Source organism: Brienomyrus brachyistius, chromosome 3 (assembly GCF_023856365.1).
Source record: "Brienomyrus brachyistius isolate T26 chromosome 3, BBRACH_0.4, whole genome shotgun sequence".
NCBI lineage: Eukaryota > Metazoa > Chordata > Actinopteri > Osteoglossiformes > Mormyridae > Brienomyrus > Brienomyrus brachyistius.
Genome location: NC_064535.1, coordinates 26,773,739 through 26,789,454, shown reverse-complemented (window position 1 = coordinate 26,789,454; position 15,716 = coordinate 26,773,739). Strand labels below are relative to the sequence as shown.

General features: G+C 43.3%; 2 protein-coding genes across 11 annotated transcripts in view; one reads left to right on the top strand and one right to left on the bottom strand.

Annotated features, from left to right (window-relative positions):
• Positions 1-8,584, top strand: part of LOC125738874 (PRKC apoptosis WT1 regulator protein-like) — a 30,510-nt gene extending 21,926 nt beyond the window's left edge. For both annotated transcript variants that reach the window (XM_049008366.1, XM_049008365.1), the window contains 4 exons: positions 1,371-1,405; positions 2,287-2,392; positions 3,272-3,376; positions 7,354-8,584. In XM_049008366.1, the coding sequence (XP_048864323.1) occupies positions 1,371-1,405; positions 2,287-2,392; positions 3,272-3,376; positions 7,354-7,440 (333 nt within the window). In that variant the 3' untranslated portion in view covers positions 7,441-8,584. The remainder of the gene's footprint in view (positions 1-1,370; positions 1,406-2,286; positions 2,393-3,271; positions 3,377-7,353) is intronic.
• Positions 8,585-11,191: 2,607 nt separating this feature from the next.
• Positions 11,192-15,716, bottom strand: part of LOC125739058 (synaptotagmin-1-like) — a 114,647-nt gene continuing 110,122 nt past the window's right edge. For all 9 annotated transcript variants that reach the window (XM_049008747.1, XM_049008742.1, XM_049008743.1 and 6 more), the window contains one exon: positions 11,192-14,662. In XM_049008747.1, the coding sequence (XP_048864704.1) occupies positions 14,456-14,662 (207 nt within the window). In that variant the 3' untranslated portion in view covers positions 11,192-14,455. The remainder of the gene's footprint in view (positions 14,663-15,716) is intronic.

Genomic DNA, 15,716 nt, shown 5'->3' with positions numbered 1-15,716 from the left:
CAAAGCATCAGAAAGGCTACATATTTGCTTCAGTGTTAGTTTTGTATTAACTTTTTAATTTGGCTTATTTTCTGTAAGGTGTCTCTTGGTAATCAGCTGACAATTGGGTGACTGGGCCAGTTGTACCGGTGGTGGAGCCTGAAGGTTCATAATTCACTTGCCAAAAAAAAAGGCATTAACTTGCACTCTGTAGGTCAGATCTGGCTGGGCCTTCAGACAAGCAGGTGTTGAGACCTTCGGTTCTTCTGTCCTGAGGTCAGATCTTCATCTGGCCCATGGAAAAAGGGGAATTCTGGCATTTGCCGTAGAAACTCCTGGAACAGATTCTCCTTAATAAGAAAATGTGCCTCATACTGTAAGATCTTATGGGGAGGATGTTCACATGACTTTCATGCAGCGGTGGAAAGTTCAGGTCCAGAAAGTAAAAATCCAAACCAAGATTTTGTTTCGACCAACCAGTTGAATGTAGAGTGTGACAGTCACAGAGTACTTAACTGGTTGGTAGAAATAAAATATTGGTCTGGATTTTTACTTTCTGGACCTGAACTATCCACCTCCGCTTTTCATGTAGAGTCTTGTGTAATATGTGCAAAACAATGACATCTGTCAGGTAAAAATGCATGCAGATTGCGGCGTTAGTGACGTTTGATAAACAGGAGTGTAGCTTGAAAGGCGCATTCCAAATGGGTGGCTGTAGATGTAGTAAAGGCCACCAGGTGAACACTGATTACACTTACCAACGCCTCATGATTCTGTTGTATCCCTGCCTAAACCTGGCAGCGCGGGTTCTTCCGTTACCGCGAACCCGATCTGCAAAAATGTTTTCCCCCCGTGTGCTATTTCTAAGCGAGGCCAGGTTGTTTTGGAAACAAAGTGAGAAAATGGATTTGTGGTGTTTTAGCGTTTCGAAGTGCTTTCCTGACATTGGGCAGCTCGAGTTGTTTTTCTGAGCCCAGAGGGTAGTTCTGGGGAAACGAGAGCTTTTTAAAAGCGGCACATCAGAAAGTGGACCGGGTCTTCTTAAGAATCTCTCATGCTGACTGTATCCTCAAGTGATTCCAGTACTTTAAAACAGAACCCTCACTTCATCCTTTCATTTTGCTGCCTGTGAAATTTTGACATTTTCATTAGAGGGAGAACTGCTAAAAGCAGAAGGAATGTGAATTACATTGCGCGTTTGTTTGAAGATCCATAATGTTCCTGAACTTGTCTCGGCTATAATTTGATTACATGGTCTTCATTTACTTTTTTTCCGGCCTTTCAGAAGGCAGGTCGCTAATGCACGGTACCAGTGTAAAAGGCTTCTGGTTTGAACTTTGTGTACAGTTTTGCATGTCATCACGGTGCTTCACATTTTGTCTGTTTTTCAGGAGACCTCGAGACCTGTGGCTGGTCGCTACAAAAGGTGAGTTATAAATAACACTTGTTAACCTGCCTATTTAAAAATGTATTCATGATTAATTGCAGGAAATGTATCTTGCTCTCTCCTGTGAAACCGCCTATTTGAATATAAACACGAGTTCATAGGAAAGTAACACGACAGGCAAAACCGTTTTTCCTGGCATGTGTTTTTTTTTTTTGCTGAAATTTCCGGATTTCTCTACGCTCTCGCTTACTAATGAAATAAAATTCAGGTCCTTTCCTAGAAAAGTATCACCTAGGCCTGTAACCATCCAGTAAGTTTCATAGATGAGTGATTTTCATATAATAATAAGCTTATTATGTTGATTAAATTTTTCACTCGTGCCACGCTAGACTGTGGTGATTCCACGCAGAATTAAGATGCGCATTCCTCCATTTCACCGTTACCAAGACGGGTTATCAGCCCGGTTCCGCTTGAAATGCTGCTCGAGAGCGCCGAGGGTCCAAGTGGCCCCTTTTGTCAGTAATTACCACCGGCACACCTCAGGGAAATAAGTTTTGTATGAATGTTGTCCAAACCCCCCCGAGCCGCTGTCAGCGGGTAAGATAAGGTCTTTAGTCCTCTGACTCATTCTGCACCCCTTACTAAAGTTTAATGAATTGAATTTTATGCAGTTACATTTACAATGTATCACATTTGCCTTTTTCTCTATTGAATTTTGGTTTGTCCAATATGTCCCCGGGTGCTTTGCAGACACTTGTGTGTACGCTACTGTTCCTTCACAGTACTGCCTTGTGTGTGGGGGTGGTGTCTAGTACTTTGGCACCATTTACAATGAGAAGATCTTCAATGTGGTTGAATTTGATGATGGCAGCTCAGCGCCTTCGCTTGGTTGCGTGACATCATCAGCGTGTGTTTGACAGCGCGGGGGGTCTGGGCCACGAAGAGGATGCGGCGGGGAACGGACGGCACCGCCAGAGCCGGGCCAGCACGGCTGCGCTGGAGAGGAGGATCGAAGAGCTGGAGAAGGTATCCGGCGGTCGCGACGAGACTGAAATGCCTGCAGGTCCTCGTTTGTAGCCGGACCTGATGCCATTTAAAAGGAATTGAATCTACAAACTGCCCACGTTAGTCCTATATGTAACTTTTCTATGTACCAGGTAAAACGGTGTGACTTTGTACATACTGGAGTGTGTTACCCAGTGACCATGGTGTGTTAAGCAGTACGTCCTTGGTTCCACACCTTCTGGGATCCCTTTTGACGCTTCTTGTCCATGGTGAGAGGACAGAGTCACATGACAGGTTGCACTGTCCCTGTAAACAAAGCCGATTGGCGAGCCCGATTCATGATGACCCTCCAAGTTCCCGAAGGCTATGTTGTCCTTGGATAAACAGTGTTTTGGCCTGTCGTTCCTGGCTTCCACGCCTCTCCTGGTGTGTCCTCTCTCGCCTGAGCCAGGGCAGTAATTCGCTGTCCAGCTGCCAGAAAGGGAGAACTCTGGGTTCACAATTCAATTCCCAGTGAATTCACTGTTCAGCAGCACATCTCTTGAGGGTCTGACCAAAAAAAACAAAAAAAAAAAATGTCCTGTAGGTGAGAACATTTTGGCTGAGTACAGAATGATCTTTTGTGGAATTCAGAGCTCAAAATGTGAATGGTTGGGGATGTCTGCTTGTGCGCCGAGAGGTTTGGTCCAGGTGACAGCATGCTAAGTCCCATCAGTGCTGTCATTCCTCGATATGGAAATAAACATTGATAAAACTTACGACATTATTTCAGGAACAGGGAGCAACTTTTAGAAACTCATCCTGTCTGAAATATGAATGTTATAAGATTGTTTTTCTCGTCTAGGAAAATCACGATTCGTTGGTAGCTGTCTGTCTCACCCGAGGTCTCTTTGCTGTCAGGAGCTTGCTCTGGAGAGGCAGGAGAACGCAAGGATGCTGAAGGGCCTCCAGGACAAGGACGAGCTCGTCGGCAAGTTGAAGGAGGAGATCAACCTACTCTACAGGGTGAGCGTGGGGCAGGAGAACGTGCCGGAATCTCACAACCGCCATGGGGATCGCGTAGCCGGGCCAAAGCGTGCCGTAGATGGGATCAGGACCCGCAAGGCTTTTGGCACATCTAACCAGTCTAAGATTACATCACGGAAGTGGAGCTTGTAGAACATGCATCCATCTATTCCAGACCACACGTTAGATGGGCCTCCTGCAGGATTAACCCTGCCGATCGAAGGTCTGTGTGACACCGCGGCACCACGTGATAATTACCGTGAGATTCCAGGCAGTGAAGAATTCCGGGGTCGACTCCAGATCGGGGAGGGTTTGACCTATCCGTGTTTTCCTGCATGTAACTTGTACATTATTGTATTTCGTTTTGACCCGTGGATGGCTGTGGCATGCCGTCTGTCTGCAGATGTAGAGAATTATTGTGAAGGACACATTGATCCCGCCTTGTTGCAGCATTTCACCCATGACTTTGGCTCTCATTTCTGAAGCTCACAGCTTTAAACCTAATTCTCTGTGTACTCTCCTCATTAGAATGCCTCACGCCCCCCCCCCCCCCCCCCCCCCCCCGTGCCAGGGGTGCGAGGACGGGCCCTCCCTCGTATTGTGAATTGATCTTTTGTTATCCACCTAAGAGGATTAAACTCTAACCCTATGTACACCGAGTTACATTCAGATAATCGGGACTCTCGCGGGATTGGCTTGGACCGTTTCCATACGGGCGTAAAAAAAGGCAGTTTGTATGCCGGCCGCGGACTCTTAAACGGAGGATGTTCGAGAATAATGGAAGCGGTCGTTTCTCAGCCTCTCTCGTTTGGCCGTATTCTGGACTTTGGTTTAATTCGTGACCCTTAATATGCAATGGCAGATATGTTGAATGGCCTTTTCTGTGTCGCCGTAGGTATCGTAAGAGCGGGCGGATACTCCCCACCCTGAAAGCACTCGCTTATACCTTTATTCCGCAGTCATTTAAAGATTCCGCCAGGTTGTGGTTTACATAAAAGGGCATAAAGCACCACTTTAATCATACTAGCTGCATGCAAATTGGGAGAATAATTATGGCTGTTTCATACACCACTGGTGTATGGGGACTGGAGGTGGGGGGGCCCTGGCCACAGTTACTCTCAGCAAATATAGCGCATGTTCGTTACTGGGATCTACTGGGAGTTTTTGTACCAACACGGACCTTAAGTAGATCCAGACCCCGGAGCTCCAGCCAGAACCAGGCTCTTGGTGATGGGGGCTGTGGGGTATACACACCCACCCCAGCCTGGCCCCTGCTCATTCATCACCGTCCATTTCAGCAACCCCAGCTCTGCTCCGTTTACATTTCTCCTCCCGAAACGTGCCTCTCTCTCTCTCTCTCTCTCTCTCCGTTCAGCGTCCTTTCCAGGGTTGTTTCACTGGTGTTATTCTGCCTTGGTGTCACGCAATCGAAAATGTACATTCTGAGCCTCCCTGGACTTCAGTAAGACTCCATGTGAGTGGGTGACAGGGATGTTAGTCTTAATTACTCAGTATGAATGCTGCCTGTTCAGGGCAGGTGAGCTGGATAATTGACTAAATGGCAGGTGAATATGTGTCCCCTTTTCTCGGGGTGTGTCTGTCCAATTGGCCGTTTTAAAAGGCTTAAACCCACCTACTCTGGGTTTTATCTGCAGCTGTCGATCTGATTGGTTTAACGCACTTACTGTACTGCTTTCCATTGGATTAACAAAGCTCAGAAATCCCAGCCTCTCGGGTTTCCAAAGCCTTGTTCCTTCCAGCACTAATTTCAAGATGTTTGCTTTTTCTGCGGTGGGCTTTGAAGAACCGAGTTGGTTTCTTCTCCCTCTGTTTCATCTGCTACTCTGAGTGATCTAGGGGTCCAGAAACCCCATTTTCTTATCTCTTCAAGTGCAGAGGAGCCGTTCCCTGTTACCTTGAGGGGGGGAGGTTTGTTCCAAGCTCAGAAACCTTGCAGAGATTTTGCGATCACGAACCTTGCGGTTTCTTTTCAGCTATGCTATTTTTTTTTTTTAATCTCCATTCAATAATATGTCGGAAACTGAAGTACTTCTGCTCCGACCTTAAAAATCAAATATTGCATGTTAGATATCATTAGATTAGATATTTGTAAATATCATGGACTTTGAAATCCAGTGTTTGTTGTCCACACAGTAGAATATCATCTGTCTGTGTGTGATATGAAATACGTGGTTAATAACTGAGAATAATGACAGATTACAGATGTCCATATACCCACTGGATGCTGCAAACCCCATAAACTCTAGAAAATGTTGAGACCATTTTTTATTTTTAATCCTGACTTTGCTGGCAGAAGGTTATGCGGAGCAGCAGGTTGCTTATAAGACAGCAGTACACAAGAACAAGGTGAAGCAGGAGACACTGGCAATAATCAAAAACCAGCCAGGTAGAGGGCAGAAGCAACTTTCTAATGCCAGAGATGACGATCAACTTATCCAGCAGTGCCTCATAAATCGCAGGATGACCTCAAGTGACCTTCAAAAGGAATGGGAAACGTTAAGTGGTGTGAAGTGCTCTGCAAGGACAATTCATAACAGGCTGCTAGAAGCAGGACTGAAGAGCCGTAAAGCAAGGAAGCAGCCCGTCATCAATAAGAAGCAGAGAAGAATTAGGATGCAGTTTGGAAGAAAATGTGTATTTTACACAGGTGCATACACATAAATTGAAAAATGAGTGAAATGAACAATTTTGCTGTGGTCTCTTAATTTTTTCCAGAGCTGTGTCTGTGTGTTTTATTTTTGAAGTTTGACTCAATCGGAAATTAGGAAGATGGCATCACTGATATGCAGCCACATTCAGCACGATGCCATTCTCCGCTGCATCCTACCTCCAGCGCTGACGCTTTGGAATGACTTGTAATTGATTCGGCTTTTCAGAAGATTACACGTCGTTTGGGTGGGGGGAGCTTGTGGGCCAGTAAAGCGCTTTGGAGGGAACTTCGAGCTGCCATGCAGTTGGATCTGCGAGGCTCTTCGTGCGGGATGCTAATCTGCAAGGCGGCATGCTCCCCGTTCACCGCCTTTGAAGAACTGCCTCACCGCGGATGTTGTCATTCCACCCTGTCCCACAATGGAGAGAAGAGATTCCGACGTTGCTTATTGTTTTGTCGCCAGGCACCTATTCCCCGGTATACGATTGTTTGCGTGACTTGTACTGAGAATAATTCAGGATTCTGAATTACATTGTCAAGTTGGTGAAATTCTGGTAAAATCCAGTATTTCTGCTACAGCTCTCAGGTAAATTATGACTTTGGTCAAGTGTTCCTGTGGCTCAAGTAGAACATTGTGCTACCAAAGTAATTGCTGTGGGTTTCAGTCCAAGTGAGCTAACATCAGTCATGACCTCCTCTGTCGCTTAAAGTCACTTTGGATAAAAGCGTCACAAACAAATTAAGTGGTTTATCACTAATTGTGTGCATGACATGGAAACCTTAAGCAGGTTACTGGTCATCAGTCCAACCATTAGAGACCTTTTTTTGTGTTTCTTCTGTGTGTCTGTTCATTAATCGTTCCTTTAGTCTGCTGGTAAATATGTGCCCCCCCACCCAGGCTCCAGCTCCCACTCATTGGTGGAATGAGGAGAGCAGGAGATCTGTTACAGGAAGTGACACGTCTGACACCCAGTGGCAACTGGGCTCTCCCTTTCTACTTAATAGAAGTCACTTGGTTAATTGAAGTCATTAATGTTCAATTTACAAGCTGCTGAAGTGAGTCTGTGGGGGGGGAGGGGGGCACCTCATGTTTTTTTATTACTTTGTTTCTGGAAAAATATTCAATTTGGATGGGTATTTAAAAATTTTTAATTCCATATCCAGTTGGTTTATTTTGTGTTCTTACACATTTCTGAATATTACTTTAAAACCCAAGATAGCACATCATTCCAGTTCAATATATGTGTAAATTTGTCTCTTACGGGCCGTGGTAGTAAAAATAAGCAGATATATCTGTGTTGTTCAGGACCTTGATGATGTCGAAGACGAGAATGAGCAGCTCAAGCAGGAGAACAAGACCCTCTTGAAGGTGGTCGGCCAGCTGACCAGGTAGAACCTCCATGGACCGAGAAGGCCTGAGGGAAATGAGACTTGAAGCTTTGTCAAGCAGCGGCCAGTCACTCCCGGCCTGCTGCCCCCCACCCCGCTGAACACCGGCATCCTCTCCTTTCTGAATGCTGATCTTTGTTTTTGTACGCATAGCTGAGGAGACCCCAGGTACATGAGGAAACCCCCAGAGCCTTTAAAGCACCAGGAGCGAAATTCATGAAGATAATTTATTTCCTGTGGTCATTGTCTATTTTCTAATAGTTCTCTGCAATTTACACACAAATGAACACCAGTGATGGAGGAATTATGGGATCACAAGTGTGAGATTGGCAAGTCTGCAGTAACTATTGGGAGACCAGGTATTTAATGTAAATTTGTACATGGACTGCATTTTGATAGACACTGATTAAATAAGGCATGTATTTTGCCTCCCTACATTTGCCCCAGATTACTCTAGTAGACAAAAAGAACGGTGAGTTCTTCTGGTCGGAAACATTTGAACGACAGTTTGCTAACCATTTTATGGTTCGTCAGACTGTAATCCTTCTGTGTTAATGCTGGCTAAACTGCCAGCCATACTGTTTTCTGATTGGCTGATATGAAATGCATTGCATTAACTTTAGTGTTTATGAGAAGACGTTATCCATAAAGGTGCAAAAGCAGCCCGAATGACATTATTAAGTGGTGCTGGCCTATGTATGCCTGGTTCACCCCTGGTGATGTTACTGGCGTGGGGTTGAAGATTAAAACTTACAGTAATATGACATACAATTTTATGAAAATTGTTGGCGATATCTGTGCTTTTCCTGTTGAACACTTACCTAGGTATGGATAATAAAAAAAATATTTCTATTCAAACTTTGTGTAATTTGATTGGAATTTATTATTATTTTATATCTTCGCGGTGGGCTATCCAACTTCTGATATTTGTTGATTTCCTGGGAGCAGTTCGCCGACAGACATACCGATCTGAATTTATTTTTTTTTTACATTTCTGTTTTAGCGGTGGGCTAGGTGCAGTTATTTCGTTTTGGTAACAAATGTTTGTATGTCCTTGTACGTGTTTTATCTCTGTGTTGAAATACCTTTTGTACACAGCTCTCCACAAGAGACCCAACTAATAAATGTTTATACATTTGCAAAATGAACTTCTTCTGTTTTGACTGTCAACATCTTCGCTCTTGGGAGGGGGGGGGGAGGGGGACTGAGTGAGGTTTAGTGTATGTGTGCGCTGTGCTCCAGACTGTGCTGGACTGTGCTATGGGCTACGCTACGGGCTGTGCTGTTTGAAGCTTTGACGTTCTTCAGGGTTTGGACATTTGGATATCTGTCCGGTCTAATTTAATGATAAAAGCCACATGATACAATGACGTATCAATAGTGTGTTCAGCAGTGGCCTTTTCTCAAATTTCTTTTCTTCTGTTTTGTAACTATTGTACCTCACGCAATTCCCAATTCTATTTTCTTCTTTCCCTCATCCATTTTCTGAAAACATGTGGCTGAGGGGTTTCTTAGGGTCAGGAGTAAACATTCTGGAGCCCTTAAACTCTCCATGCTGAATCACATAAAGTATGTTTGCACTCATTGTGAAAAGGGCCTCTGTTTATACTGGGGGAAAACCCACATCCGGGTGATCATGTCCCGGTCTCTACTTGTGTGATTGTTTTGCACTCTGGATATAGAAACGACTTACTAAAAACCCACAGTGATGTCCCTGAAAGAGACCATCAATATTTAATGGTCAGAACTGACCTGTTCTCTGGATACAGGCTTTCCTTCGATTCAGGATAACAGACAAACACCTAAAGCAGATTTTATCTTGTCCTTGAACGACGTTATCGGCAGTGTTGTGCATTTGCTGTGCAGCTTTTGGATCTGACTGCCAACGCTTCTCGAATAACGATGTTAGACGAAAATGCGAATTAGCTAAGTTAGCTAACACCTTACCTAAAGTTAGCTACATCGCTACAGTTAATGGAATACAGTGATCAGTAATTACTCCATTCTGTTTTGCACTCCAAACCTTTTCCCTCAGATTAAGAACCACCATGAATACATTCCACGTAGATCCTTCCATCATTCCCATTAAGGCAATCGTGAAGGTTACTAAAGTTTTGCCACCCAGTGGAAATTTTGGGGCACTGCATCAGTCTCGCCAGTATTACTCCAGAGCTACTCTTGACGTAAACGAAGAGTCGTCTTTCCCAGCCATTCAACATCTTTGCCTTTGTTGGTCTTTACTTGTCATGTTGCTGTAATCCTGTGGTCTTCTATAGACCGTGTTTCCTTTCATGAGTAATGTATATTCATATTAAGGTTTCGGATAGTTCAGGCTTTTAAGCAACACCTGAGTCGCACTTGGCTATTTTACAAGCTCTGGGTTTATGTACATATGAAATATATGATGATTTGGGGGGTATTATTGCCCTCTGCTTTCAGTTGTTCTGCGATTCTTTCCTCTCTTTAAGGTTTTGGCTCCACATTGCAGTTACCAGTCGTATCGCGTTGTAGTCAGCGCTGACAGCAGGGGTCATTCGTAAGTGGAGCCCATTGATCCCGGCTTGATGGCCCGCTCAGATAGGGAGACTGGAGCACTTCAATTTCTTGCGTTCTCTGACGACACCATCGTCCTCCTCCCTTTGAGTTATAGTACGTATTCCCCTGCCTCTGCCGGAACTGTCATGTCTACGGAAATGTCTCGAGTATCAGGCAATAAACTTGCCTGACGCGTGGACTGGCTTTCATCTTCTCGTTATCCAACACCTAGTTTGTCTTTCTGGGGAGTTGGGTCCTCCTTAGGGGGGTTTTAGGCTCCTCTTGACCTCCTGAAGACGTGCGATACTGTATTTCTGCATTCTGTATTGGCCTGCATGAGCATTGGCCATGGACATCCTGATTAGATTAGGAGAATAAAATCTAATTAAAACCCAAATAATGTTGGAAAAAATGGACAGGTTTTCCTTCCCTTATCGATGCAACAAATGCTGTGTGTGTTATGCTGGATGTACATAGGTTTACTGTTTTTATTAAGAAATGTTTATCCTGTTTTGTCAAGCAGCTGGACATGAAGCCGTCAGCTCTCAAAAAGCGGTAAAATATGATAAACTGACATTTTACCCAATGTGTTGCGCATTGCCCTGGTGTGCAACACCTCCCTTTTTCACCCACTGCCTTTTCTAACAAAGAAAAAACTTTGACATTTAGAGTTTTCAAAGGGATAGCAAAAAGCCTCACAATCAGTCAAAAGACTTCCGTTGCAAAGCTTTTTTTTTCCCCGTTTCTCTTCATCTGTTAGTAACCTTTTCTGACTTAACACTACGTGTGAAGTGTCTAAATCGTGTGTGGAATCTCTAAGCAGATCCGAACGCTTCGTCTCCTTGTTGTTGAACGAGAATAGGCCGGATTCTGGGAAATGTAATGCTGACATACACTCACGATGAACTCTGTATACGTCGCGGTTTCCTGTAATGTCTCGCCACTATAAAGTACAATTTAATCGCACAGCCGCCAAAGTCTATTCTGGTTTGCCGTGAGCAAATTATTTTTGGACATAAACAGTGTGTTGAGGGAACGGGGAGTGCAGTTATGTAGAAAAGGCACCAGGTCTACTTGAGAAATGTCAGTTAAATTTATTATATATACTTGGCATTTTCCTGTGTCCGGGGATTTAACATGTTGGAAACCTGCTGATTCTGAATGAGCTCTCGTAAGATTTAATGCATTCATAATACTTTGAAATAATGCACCGGGAAAGATTCTGTATCAACAGGAAATAAAACATTTTTATTGAACATTGCGTATATGAAGTTTATATTAACAACGATCAGAAAACTTTCACAGAGTGAATCACTACACGAACCGAAATTGGTAAAACACCTCATCAAAAATGAAGGGTATACACAGCAATATAACTGTCGGCTCGCAGATATTGCGAGCAATATGGCAGGAAAAACACCCCGATTATCTCAACACGATTACAGAGGAAAATTTCCACACACAAAAAGTACTCAAGCAGGCTGTGAATATACAGAAAGGCAACTAGGAACTTTCTACAGCATCAGATTCTAATACTTTATACAGCTTCTTCTGAAAGCTAAGTGTGGCTTTTGTCGTCGTTGTGGGATGATTCTTGGTCACACAGCAGTTTTTATTATTTTTTTTCTCGGGAAAGACATCGCAGGGTGTCGCGCATGCTTTGGTGGGTGTCCGTAATAAGCAGCATCGCTTCGCAGTGCAAGTAATGGCTTTTCCTTCGTGCCTCTATGCAATCATATCATGTGACTGCAATGCTGACTTATACTGTATGACCTGATTTTTTTTAAACAATGAATTTTAAAATCAAAATTTGGTTGGATGATTCGAACAAGCATTCCCTTCGTTTCGGAATACAGAAGTACACACCAATAATAAGAGATTCCTTCTCACAAGTGAATACGCTGTGTATAGGCATATTGCATTCGGGGAAATAAATATGAACAATATTTCATTACTGGGTATTTTTAAAAAAGTTACACAATATCTCAATTGATGTATGAAATCATAAATCATTTCAATTCCAAAACAGTGCACAATGAAGGTCTTGCAGTACGGCTCTAAAGTAATAACATTGTAACCCTAACATTACAGAAGACTGATACACTAAGAGACAATTAATCTTAATGGTCATTTGCCGTATAATTTTTTTTGTCCCGAGTACATTTTATATTATCATTTATGATATTATTACAATAATTATAATCTGATTCTGTAAATACAAAAATATGTACACTCCTTTATGCCATGATTTGGTATTTACCAATAGTACACCTAAGATCTTTACAATGGACATGTGCAGAAAGAAAAGAGAGGAGAAATTAACTAAACAGATGGCAGATGGTGAACGTGCTCTATCATACTCACAATCTACATGTGCTGTGGCCTAACCATTGCTTCTGAAGGAATGTTTCAGAGAGAGCTGGAATAATCTTCCCTGGGCGATACCACCCACAAGAAAAATAAGGAAACTATCTCAACGGGATGGACGGACAGACAGACAGTATTGCACAGTGCTCAACAGAAAGCTGTGTGATCAGACCCACTCCTCCTTCCAAACGCTCGTGTGTAACCCGTGGTCTTTCTGCACGGAGCCCGTCGTTTCCTGATTGGTCCGCAGGCGTCCAGACCGTCGATGTTACGCGTGAACGCGCGCGTGCGGGGCAGCGTGATATAAAGGAATGTCTGGTCATTGTACGACGTCACTAGGGGACAGACCGGCTGCTATCTACGGAGTACTACACCTTTAAGCAACACACTACGGTCACAGTGATACACAAAGCAGTCCCATAGAGTCTAATGAAATGACGAATAGCTTCGTTATAGTGCCGTTAACAACATATCAACATTGAAAACACTGAGAAATTCCTCCTAAAGCTAAGCGCCTAGTACACAAAGAGGCTCCTTAATGAGAATAGCTTTAAACGACTCTTATGTATTTCTTGAACCCGTAATAAAGGAAAAGTGGACTCGTGTTTCATTTTCACAGACCATTAACTTTTTTCCCCTCCCTTCAAATGTGGCAGTAGAAACCAGTTAGGTGTATTTCCCCTTGGTACAGCAGGACTCATGCAGATTCCTATTTACCCCCCTCCCCGGATCGCAGCTCGGCCGTCGGAAAACAGTGCGGCCGATACGGCGGGAGACAGCAGCCATAAGAAGAAAAAAGTAAATTGGCAGTAAACCACGGCTGGCTGTTGTGATTGCTGCTATTGAGGGCACTGAAGGAATAAGACACACATCTACCAACAGACGTTACAATACGCACTACCTTGTAGTATCCTTGAGGAAAAGGTTTTTCTTTACATTATTACCTCCCTGAAAAAAATGGCAGTGTTTTAACTTGCGTCAGCCTGCTTCGCTGGAATAACTACATACCCTAACATCAACTGGACTGCAATATTTGCAGCGTCCATTTAATAAATTTACATTTTCCAACGATTTCTGCCAAAGGCAAAAAATGAATCGCCGTCGTGATCCTAAGTGAACTCAAAATTCCCACGTCGCAGTTTTCGCAAAGATTATTAAAAATAATAATTTAAAAACAAAAGGTTTGACAAGTATTGTCTCGTCTATAAAATGTTGATTTTAAAGCTTAAGTTGAAAACCGTTTGCCAAAGTTGAGCCCAGAAAACCTACATTGAATATCCAAGATTGAGCTCCTCGGAAGGGCGCAATCACAAAATGTTGCAGTTTGTGCTATAAGGACTTACTGTGTTTTGTCGGTATTGTTTAAGGAAAAATGTTTTTTAACCATGGAACTAATTTACAACGCGGAGTCCGAAATCACTCCAAATCACATGAATCGCTGAACGTATTTGACAAATTAGTATTTAAAGAACACTTAGGAATCCCTGTGCTTGTGTATGTTTCCAGCAGCAAATTCACCATGGAACCATATTAGTTAATGGCCTTTTTCATTTCATAATTTAGTAATCATTTTAATGGATTACTAAAAAAATGTAACTGTCCTTCACAATGTGAGTATACCTCCAGTATCTGAACGTTTGATTTTTTTGTGAATGCAGGAATCCTGTAATAAACAACATTGGCTTTCCTATATCTCCATTTACATAATTTAAAATAGTATATTTTCATAAAAACACCAAGATATACACAGATTAGGAAACGCTAAACAACATACAAACACATAAACTATAAATCATTTTTTCTGCATACTTATATATACAACTGTGTTACAATAAATTTCAGTCATGCGCTATCTATACAGGTCATATTGCTTAAAAGAAGGGGGGCATTTGGATTTGATTTTAAGGGTCTGTGGGTTGGCAGGGAAAATAAAATAAAAGTGAATAAAAGGGCCTTACACTTAACACAATTCTGAGGGGGGTGTGGTGGAATGTACCACTGTTTGTGTAAAAGGGGTAGGTGGAGGGTGGGGGGGGGCGTATGATCCTTACATCACTGAGGTATTTACACATACTGGCTAAGGGGCACTAGGTGGGCAGGTACTGAAAAACCTCCCCCTATTTCCTGGCTGCGAGCAGGGCGTCCACCTCCTCCTCGGGCTTGAGCACGTGCCACTGGGCGATGGGTCTCCGCGGGTTGGCCAGCATGTCCGACCAGTGCCGCAGCTCAGTGCCCGAGCTGTTGAGGCCCACGAACACCTTGCCAATGGCGTCGTTCTTGCCGATCTTGTCATAGTCCAGAACAGTGACAACCACTTGGGTTTTCTGCGGAGAGACGGAGGGGCCAGAGGTCGACTCACCAGGCTTAACATAGTGACCATATGCGTTTCCTGTTTGTTTGTTTTTTTAAATATCATTATCATTAGTTAAGGTTGATTACAATTAAGGTTCTCCTTAGGTTCCAGCTGGAGATCTATTGGTGTGTATGACGTCAAAGAATTATGACTCATCACCAGGCAAGAACATGGACTCATTATATAGTTATAAAACAACATTTTTAAGAGCGATGTTTTGGTTTAATATTGGATGCTTATGGTCGAACACATCAGTTTAAAAAACACTACTGTTTATGAACTCAGTTTTACTGTATGTGTCTTTGTGCTGTTGCTGTAACCTGTAAGTAAACCTGTACAGTTTGATCCTGCACAGTTGCTTATGAAACACTACATGTTAGCAGTTGCTGTTTTTGAGTGGCCAAGCTGCCCCCCCAGAAAAAAAGAGTATAAGTAGTTCTCGACCTGGTATAAATGCTGAGAAAGGGCATGAACACAGTCTGACATTTGCTTCCTTCACCTGGAAAAAAGCCGGTATATGTGGAGAACAGTGGTGGAGGCTGTAATGATGCCCATTCCACTGCAATGCCGGTCATTTAGCCAAAGGAATAGCTTCAGTCACCCTTTTTCCTACTCAAATACCCATTTCTGTCTTCCTTTTCAGAGTGAAATATTCCACTCCTCTAATTTGATGTGACCAGCTCAGTGACTGTGTGCAGACGAAGCGAAGTGAGCTTATAGCAGCGGGCGGCTTAAGAGAGCATCCCGAGGGGCTTCTGGGTCCGTAAGCTGCCTGGGATGGCAAGGTCCCGTTCTCAGCAGGTGTTGCATCATCTGCCATTTACCAAGCAGGTTTATAAGGTAACAAAAAATGGACCAGATACATGACTTTGTGAGACACACTGATGGCTCGGAGACATTGTGCGTTATCCGGCATAATGCCAGTTTAAATGCATGAGCAGATGAATCCCTTTCTGAGTTGTCAAGCCGGATTAGCCTTAGCATTAGCCTAAGCAGTATAGTAACCATATATTAATACACATGTC